Here is an 8,528-nt window from a genome sequence, read left to right as displayed (position 1 = left end):
TTAATAAAATGTAAATTGCTGAGAGTTTATTAATTACCTGTAATTTTATCATTCCATAACTGATAACGGTCCACTATTAAAACAGTCTACTATCAGCTTAGTTTCCTTCTTCTCACTAGCCTCTGGTTATAAAAGCCAGTGAGCTTTCAAACACAAAATATGAAGTAGCTGACAACCCTAAAACTCAATTATATACCAGTTTAGTTTGTAATAATAATAATATGTCAGCTCATTTCTGCTAATTTTCTTACTAATTTTTCTTTTATGTTAAGCACATTCAGCTTATGTGTCCAATATAGACAAAATGGCCATTGCCATTCGAGCAGTTCAAGTAAGGTGGTACTATAAGCCAGGGGTGTCAAATGTAAGGCCTGGTGGTCAGAATCGGCCCAGCAACGGCTCCAATCCACCCCACTTGACAGCTTTGTAAAGTACGGAGAGCAGATATTTTTTGGGACTTTTACCTGTCTTTTTATAAGTTTTACAGGTTTTCCTGCTGATAAAGACCTCCCCCACAGCCATTCATACTACACTGATATAGTTGATTAATAGGTAAACAGTTAAATGACAGAAACATTCCTGTTTTTCAGTGTCCAAAATAGAATTAAAAAAAGACCATTTTCATAAATCAACAATAATTTTGTTTCATTAAAAAAACTTGCTGAACCAAACATTAATGTTTGTACCACGTTTCATGACAGTACAATCGACAGTTTTGCACTAATTTTAAAAAAAAAAACGTGAAATAAGATGTTAGCCTGAGTGGCATAGTGTTGGAGTGGTTACCATTTGGTGTTGCTATTATACTGTAGGCTTTTTTTTTCTCTCAGTGAAGTTTGCAAGTTCTTCAATTGCCTGAATAAGTTGCTGGTGGTTCTACCTTGACTGTAGGTATATTGATTGTCTCTCCGTGTTAACCCTGAGATGGACTTATAAGCTGTCCAGGGAGCATCCAGCCTGCTTTTTGACCAGGCTTCAGCACCCTGTGACCCAACTGGGGTAAACAGTCAAGGTGATGGATGGATGGATGGATGGATGGACGGATGGACGGAGGGACGGATAGATGGACTTAAAACCACATAATGTCGCCATAGGGCCATAAATATTTGTATAAATTTTGATCATGGTACAACTAAAAATGCTAAAAAAAAAAGAGCTAACAATAGACCAATGTGTGTAAACGAACCAGTACCCTAATTTCGTCATGTTGGTTTCCGCTAAAAACACCTATTATGTATGAGCTCTGTGAGTCTTGATAAATATACACTCACTGGCCACTTTGTCAGTTACACCATGACATCCTTTTGGCTTCAGACCTGTCACATAGATTCAATAAGGAGCTGTAAGCATTTCTCAGAGATTTTGGTGACATGGCAGCATCACACAGTTGCTACAGCTGTCTCGGCTGTACACTCTTGATGCAAATCTTCAGTTCTACCACACCCAAAAGCTGCTCTATTGGACTGAGATCTGGAGACTGTGGAGGCCCTTTAAGTATAGCGAAATCATTGTCATGTTAAAGAATCTAGTTGATTTGAACTTAGCTGTCTCCAGCTGTGTCACTATCAGAAAATGAGTACCCTGTGGTCATAGAGGGATGGACATGGTCAGCAACAATAATCTGGTAGACTGTGGTGTTTAAAAGTTCAGTTGGTACTAAGATGCCCAAAGCGTGACAAGAAGATGTCTCCCACCCCATTACCCCAACAGCAGCATCATAACCCAAGGATAAAAGGCAGGTTAGATCCATGCTTTCAGAACTCAACGGACTGGGAAACATTTTTCAAATCTTCTCTGGGAATCATAGCTTCAATTTCTTGTTCTTAGTTGACAGGGGTGTTCTTCCGTCATCAAGATCCAGTGTATTGTTCAAACAGAGATGCTCTTCTGCATACATTGGTTGTAACAAGTGGTTATTTGAGTAACTGTTGCCTTCCTATTAGTTTGAACTTCAGCAGGTCGTCTACATGCCTAAATCCACAGATTTGCCACTACATGATTGGCTGATTAGATAATTGCAGTAACAAGTTGTTGTATAACAGTTTTTCTTTCTTTATTTCATCTCCCTGAAGGTTGGAGGGACATTGATGGCCGCGCTCCTCGTCAGAGAGGACAGAAGGAGTCACTGGACCAGCTACTTGGGCAGATAAAAGAAGCTCACCGCCACTGTGTCTGCCATGGTATCAACAACTTTTTGACCAATTCGAAGGGGCTGTTTTCCCCCAGAAAGACTAAAAACTAATATGAGAGCTTGAAGTATTTGAAGCCTAACCAAATTTCAAAGGTGTTTTAAACTTAACCTTAAGATCAGTGTTTAATACTGGTACGACTTCATGTTTCATGAGCATTTTTTTTCCTGCGCAAAGAAACACAACGATGCAGAGTTGAAATCACAGGTGTAACAGGTTGCTGTGTTTCATCTCAGCATGACAGACACTTTACAATCTCAGGCCGTACATATTAAGGTGACACGTCGCCTCAAAAATAATACCCTCCCGTCTGTCTCGGCAACCCCTCCCCATCCCTCACGAGTCTTTCCATGACTCAGCCGTTCCTCGGCTGAATACCTCTCCCTCTCTGTGACAAAATGCAGATCAGCTTCTCTCACACTCAAGCTGTTTATATCCCTAAACACTGCTGGCTGTAAGCTGGTCCCATAAGTGTCAAAACCTGTCCACACTGCCTCTTTTTACATGACGGCAAACTGCACTTAGCCTTGAGCAAGTTGTCCCTCTTTTTCTCTCACACCCACACGCCCAAACACACTCACCCACTTACTATTGTCCACTGTGGCTAGACCATATTTGCAACAGGGCAAGATGCAATATAATAGCCGGTATTGAGTGGCTCTTGGTTCTTCAGACGGTGGCTGATTGAGTTTGAGAGTTCAGACACGGTAGTCGAGGTGGCGTGTCCTGGGGTCATGTTTGTTATTCCTGTAAGAGACAAGTCCCGGGCTGGAGTCTGGAGAGGGCATAAATTAACACTGACTACTGCTGCCTCCCCCTCTCGCCCCCTGCAGCCCACCAGTCGCCCTGTCTACTGTCCTCACATATATACACACACATAAAGATAGACAGGCTCACACACGGGTACGCGTGTACACGAGCAGACGCAAATATTCAAGTACATGCTCTCGCTTTCAACTCTTGACTCCCCTACATGTCCATGTACGCACCCCCCCGCCATCGCAGCCCGGCTCAAAGCCCACACCACCTTCTCCCTCTTGTCCAAACACTATTAATTAAACTGTGAAAGAAGTCTTGACTAACCCAGGCACCCCAGCAGTCAGCCCTTCTTGTCTCTCTTACTCAGTGTCAAAGAGCGACTGAGGCCTGGCAAGGCTGGAGCTGAACAGAGTCGCGTGTGGAGCGAAATTTGGGGAGGTGAGAAGGGTCGAATGGTGCTTTTTTTTTTCTGGTTACTACACCTCAACTCATCCACCTGAAGAGAAAATTAGTTCTTGTTGGGCCCTGAATGGGGAGGTTTATTGACTTTAAGTGGCTTGGGGCTGGAGTTACCTCACCTGTGGGGAGCTGGGCAGGGGGGGTCTGTAAAGGGTTTTGGGACTCATGGTTTCTAATGAGTGGGGAGGTGCGTTATCTCACCAACAAGCACCCTTACAAACGCACACATATAGATATGCATTCACCTCTCTCGCTCTGGCCTCCAACCCCCTCCTGGTCCACTAAAAATAAACACGTCCCCACAGACTTGACTGACCTCCCCTGTAGGTGAGCGGCGAAGGCTTAAGACACATACAGACGTACACACACACAAATTACGACAGCTCCTTGACTCTGCGCGTATGGCTGTTGCTCGAGGCTTGCCATGCTCCAGCAGCTATAGCGTGTACAGGTAAACACACACAGACACACACACGTGTACACACAGCTCCTCTGGGACCTGAGAGTAAGCAGTTCCCTTTAGGCCCATACTCTGCTGCTGGCAGCCAGCTTGACTGTCAAATGGTACCGCACCACTGGAGAGCATGTCAAGAAATATTCCACTCTGACCGCGATGTTGGATGTGTCAGGTTTGTTGTCAGTTAGGTAACTCTGGTAACAGCCTGCCACTGGGCTTAGTTAGGACAGGAGTAGACACCAGTTTAGAGAGAAAACCAGTCAGAGTCACGGCTCTATTGTGTCTGGTATGCTATTTGTGATTTTAAGCATCAAGGGCATTGGAATAGTTATTCAGGTAATCTGACTCTGTTGTTGCTATGGAATTAGCTTAATCCTTTCTGTTTTTTTCCTGTGTTTTTTCACACAGAGCAATGCAAAGCTCCACCACAAAGCAGGAAGCACTCAGTGTCCAAGAGCCTGCGGCACCTTTTCCAGCCCACCAACAAATTTGTCAAAAGCTTGAAAAGGTAGAAGAGAGTTTATCCTTGAACCGTGGCGTAAAAATTAGAGCACTCCATGTCCTAGGCTTTTAACTATATGTTTAACAAATCTGGTGTGTAATTTGTCATTTTATTTTTACACTCTCCCGCCAGATTTTTAGTTCAGGTTTATTTATATAGCACCAAATCACCGCAACAGTCACCTCAAGGTCCTTTATACTGCAAGGTAAACACCCTAGAGTAATAGAGAGAAAATCCCAACAATCAAACTACCTACTATGAGCAAGCACTTGGTGACAGGGGTAAGGAAAACCCCCTTTTAACAGGAAGAAACCTCCGGCAGAACCAGGCTCAGGGAGGGGCGGCCGTCTGCTGTGACCGTTTATAGGGTTGAGGGGAGGAAGACAGGATAAAAGACACGCTGTGGAAGATACCTTTTTACGATGTACATTTACATAAAACAGCAAAGTACTGATTCTAGTGTTTTTTTACATTTAAACATTCAGAGCTGTATTAAATACTCATACACACATTTTTTCTGCGTTTCCTTCCAGAGGTCTCTATCTGGCGTCCATATTCTACAGAGATGACAACGTGTTGGTGACTCCAGAGGAGCAGATTCCTATTGTGGAGATTGAAGATTCGTATTCAAGCTCACTGATGCAGGACTTTCTATGGTTTACTAAGGTGCATGGACCACAGTTTAACTTGACAGTCACATATCTATGCATTTGCACAAATGATTACAATGCCCCTTATTATGATTCCTATCCCGCAACAGGTGTCCTATCTATGGGAGGAAATTTCGTGGCTGCAGCAGTGCCTCGGTCCTTCCCAGACGTCGTGCTCATGCACTCTGCAGACTCGCCTCAAGATGCTGCAGGCCGTCTCCCATCTACAGGTAGTCTAATAGTTTTATGAGTAAATTATGGTGGCTGTGATCATATGAGCTCAGTGTGAAACATTTTAGGAAATATTATCTGATGGTTTTTTTTTATCAGGGAGCACTGGGAACCCAGGATCTTGGTCAGGTTTATTTTGAGCCGATCAAAGACAAGCATGGTAACGCCCTGTTGGTGCTGCTGAAGGACATGAATGCGTCTCCCAACCTTGACGGGGTACGCTGGACGCAGCTTTGTAAACTGCAGCTCCAACGAAAATCTATATCATCCCCTGAAGAGCCCACTGCGCTGGACATGCTCCTCATCACACTTCATGTGAGTCCGGCAGGTCTTAAGATATTACTGTGTAATTGTAACATGTAATTGGCTCGCACAGAAATATAAAAAAAAAAAAATCAACAAGCGGTTTTCAAACAGAAACCAAAACTCAGAAATAAGACAAAACCATGGGACCATGACAGCAGGCATCTTTGTAGACAGTATCTGCATGTGAATGTGCAGAATCGGGACATACAAGATGAAATTTTACACAATCTTACCTCTCATGTCAGTTATGTGTTGTCCAGATATCCACTCTCTTCAAAACAAGCTGATTGGCTCCCATATTGTAGAGAAGTGGGCTGGCAGTGATTAGGAGTTACCTCAGTTTTGTACATTGGGCTATTTTTTGCTTTTGTTTTGGTCAAAGAACGCTTCCACAGCAGTTTATGTTGCGTTTATGTTACCCGAGGATGTGGCCAGATCAAAGCACGTCGAATAAAGGGCTTTGTCGACAACAAAATGCCCCGAAACATGTATTTAGTGGAATCGCTGAGGCTCTCATTCACAGAAAACCAAACACAGCCTGACAGACATGAGGCACCGAGGCAGGAACAATAGGACTTTAAATTGAAATCTGCTTCCAATTACAAGTTCTGTTTGTGCAGACACCCTTTATTTAGACAAACATTAATCACCGTGACTCTGCTCTTCCATTTGTCACTGTCATTATTAGGCCATTCAGCATACTGAGCAGACTTGTCATCAGATTAATTAAAATGCCAAACGTCAGGTCAATCTGTGACAGCTCAACATGTAAACGTAACCATCTTGAAGTCGCTTCACGTTTTAAAGCCGCTTATTCAGCAAGTAGCAGTTTAAACTTTCAGCATGTTGGAGACGATGATGATCTAACCGTGTAACTGTTGTTATTTAGTGTTATATAACTAATTCTGTGTGGATGTTTAGTTCAGCAAAAAAAAAAAAACAACCAAAAAACAATCTGGAAGTAAACCACAAGTTGATTTTGTCTATATAACCTAGTAAACCTGATGCCATTGTTGCAATGCTGTTTGGCCTCTAAAGCACACTGGTTTCGTCCTGTGGTTCCAAAACAATAGCGAAGATTCCCTTTGGCAAAACCACAGCTCACTGAAATATTTGTTTTGTGGCCAGTTATGAACAAATTATATGATGAAATGCGAAAAAATGTGCTGATGGGCTATTCTGTGGACTGACTTCCACTTTAAACACGCTGGAACAACATGAAAAGCATCCAAGACTAACTGAACAGCGAAACATAAAAACAGGACTACTGATTGAGAGGATGCTTACGGAGAAAAAATTAAAAGCACAGCCATCATGTAATTCACCCCGTTCAACACTTACTTTCATAGAGTTAAAAATTACTTCTATAAAGAAAAAGGTACTGAATTCCACAGTTTTAGTTCAGTTTGGGTGGAAATTCCACCATACAATGCTGCTATTTTTACCCCCTGCATACCTTTAGGTCATGCAGTGTGACAACAGTGTTACGGCCATGCTACTTTTGGAACAGGAACAGTCCAGAGTCTGGTAGAGGTTTTTTTCCAGTTGCAGAGCACCAAATCACAGATATGAACTGATGATGATTTATCCTAGCACTGTCAGTGAACATAAGTGGACACCAGACACTGAAGGTAAAAATGGTGTTTAGCCATAACATGTGCCTGGTTCTTTTTTGCTCTAAAAACAAAACCACAGCTTATACGTAGTTTGGCCGACCATTTGAGTTTGTAAACAGCTAACAGTAACACTGGACTGATTAAATACATTTGGTACCTTAATTGTGGCAGACTATGTCTAAAAATGTACTAAAATACAAAACTCACTGATGCATATTCCCAGCAGGGAGGTCAAGTAAAGACTGGCCAGTTCTAGTCAATGCTAGTTGACAGAAGTTAGAAGATACACATTTAATGGCAAATGGCTTGATAATGATTGCTATCAGCTTGTCATGAGGAAGGAAGTCAAGTGCTAAGCTCTGGTTGATGAGGCCATTACCTCATTTCCCATTAAAGAACTGAGGAGAACCATTGAGGAGAATGGAGCTCAAGAAGGATGTGGCTGGTCAGAGCTTGCCAGCTAACTTTGTCTTAGATGGCCCACTCAGGCGAGGTATACGGCTGAAGGATGTTATGCCAGTTACATTGAAATACCAGCTGAAGATGTGGAAGGATTCCCAAAACAGTGAGCATTTGGGCTACCTTGCCCACAAGGCTATCACGAATATGCCCCTTAGTCTAGTTTCTTTTAATAAAAGACATGCAGACTGCATTACGTCTTAAATTTACTCTGTATTTCCATCTTGTGTATGTTTGTTTTAGTGGTATTCAAATGCAATGAAAAGTCTTAAGGGACACCCTGTCTGCTGTTTCTAGGAGAAGCTGGCGTACCACAGGCGTAGCAGGAAGCTTTTGTCTCCAGGCTTATATCTGGGCTACCTGAAGTTGTGTACATCGGTGGAGCAGATAAGAGCACTGGTGCCCCAGAAACTCCCCAACGTGCTCTGTCATACCAAAATTCGAGACAACAGCAATGTGTCCAGGTTGGGATCATGCATTACCTAATGTGTAATTGAATTGCAGTCCTGCTGGTTAGGCTGATAAATTTCAAAAGCAAGAACTAAACTAAACTATCAAAACAATAAAGGAGTTGTTTCTGTGATATTCCAGAGAGGAGTGGCAGTGGCTTCAGGCCCTCAGCTCTCTGGAGGAGTCACTGGAAATGGACCATGATGTACAGAGTGCTCCCCATCGCCTCCTACAGGACCTGCGTAATGCCATCAAGGACCTGATAGCTCACATCAACATTCCTGGCAATCAGGTCAGAACAAGACAACTGTATCTATTTAGTGAGTGAGTCCACAATTTGTTTAGTAAAAGTGATTTTGACTGATGCGTAGAACCTGGGGAAGCATACAGCGAGTCAGGCAGCAGCAGAAGCACAAAGCTCTTTAAAATGACTCCAGTGGAAATTGAGGC

General features: G+C 42.9%; 1 protein-coding gene across 1 annotated transcript; it reads left to right on the top strand.

Annotated features, from left to right (window-relative positions):
• The first annotated feature begins 16 nt into the window (after positions 1–16).
• On the top strand, positions 17–8,520 carry LOC102310044 (ankyrin repeat and fibronectin type-III domain-containing protein 1). The gene is made up of 7 exons (XM_042217804.1): positions 17–2,180; positions 4,273–4,372; positions 4,900–5,032; positions 5,127–5,246; positions 5,347–5,562; positions 7,926–8,092; positions 8,220–8,520. The coding sequence occupies exons 3-7, from the start codon at positions 5,006–5,008 to the stop codon at positions 8,404–8,406; spliced, it is 717 nt and encodes a 238-aa protein (XP_042073738.1). The 5' UTR covers positions 17–2,180; positions 4,273–4,372; positions 4,900–5,005; the 3' UTR covers positions 8,407–8,520.
• The last annotated feature ends 8 nt before the right edge of the window (positions 8,521–8,528 follow it).

The sequence above is a fragment of the Haplochromis burtoni genome, unplaced genomic scaffold (assembly GCF_018398535.1).
Source record: "Haplochromis burtoni strain Fernald_Lab_line unplaced genomic scaffold, NCSU_Asbu1 Contig_3065, whole genome shotgun sequence".
NCBI lineage: Eukaryota > Metazoa > Chordata > Actinopteri > Cichliformes > Cichlidae > Haplochromis > Haplochromis burtoni.
Note: the sequence above shows the minus strand (reverse complement) of the source record. Positions and strands in the feature narration are given on the sequence as shown.

Bases quoted from the DNA above. Each gene is read 5' to 3' on its own strand.
- LOC102310044 (XM_042217804.1), top strand. From the start codon at position 5,006: ATGCAGGACTTTCTATGGTTTACTAAG. The intron at 5,033-5,126 runs GTGCATGGACCA...ATCCCGCAACAG, and splicing joins ACTTTCTATGGTTTACTAAG to GTGTCCTATCTATGGGAGGA. The intron at 8,093-8,219 runs GTTGGGATCATG...GTGATATTCCAG, and splicing joins GACAACAGCAATGTGTCCAG to AGAGGAGTGGCAGTGGCTTC.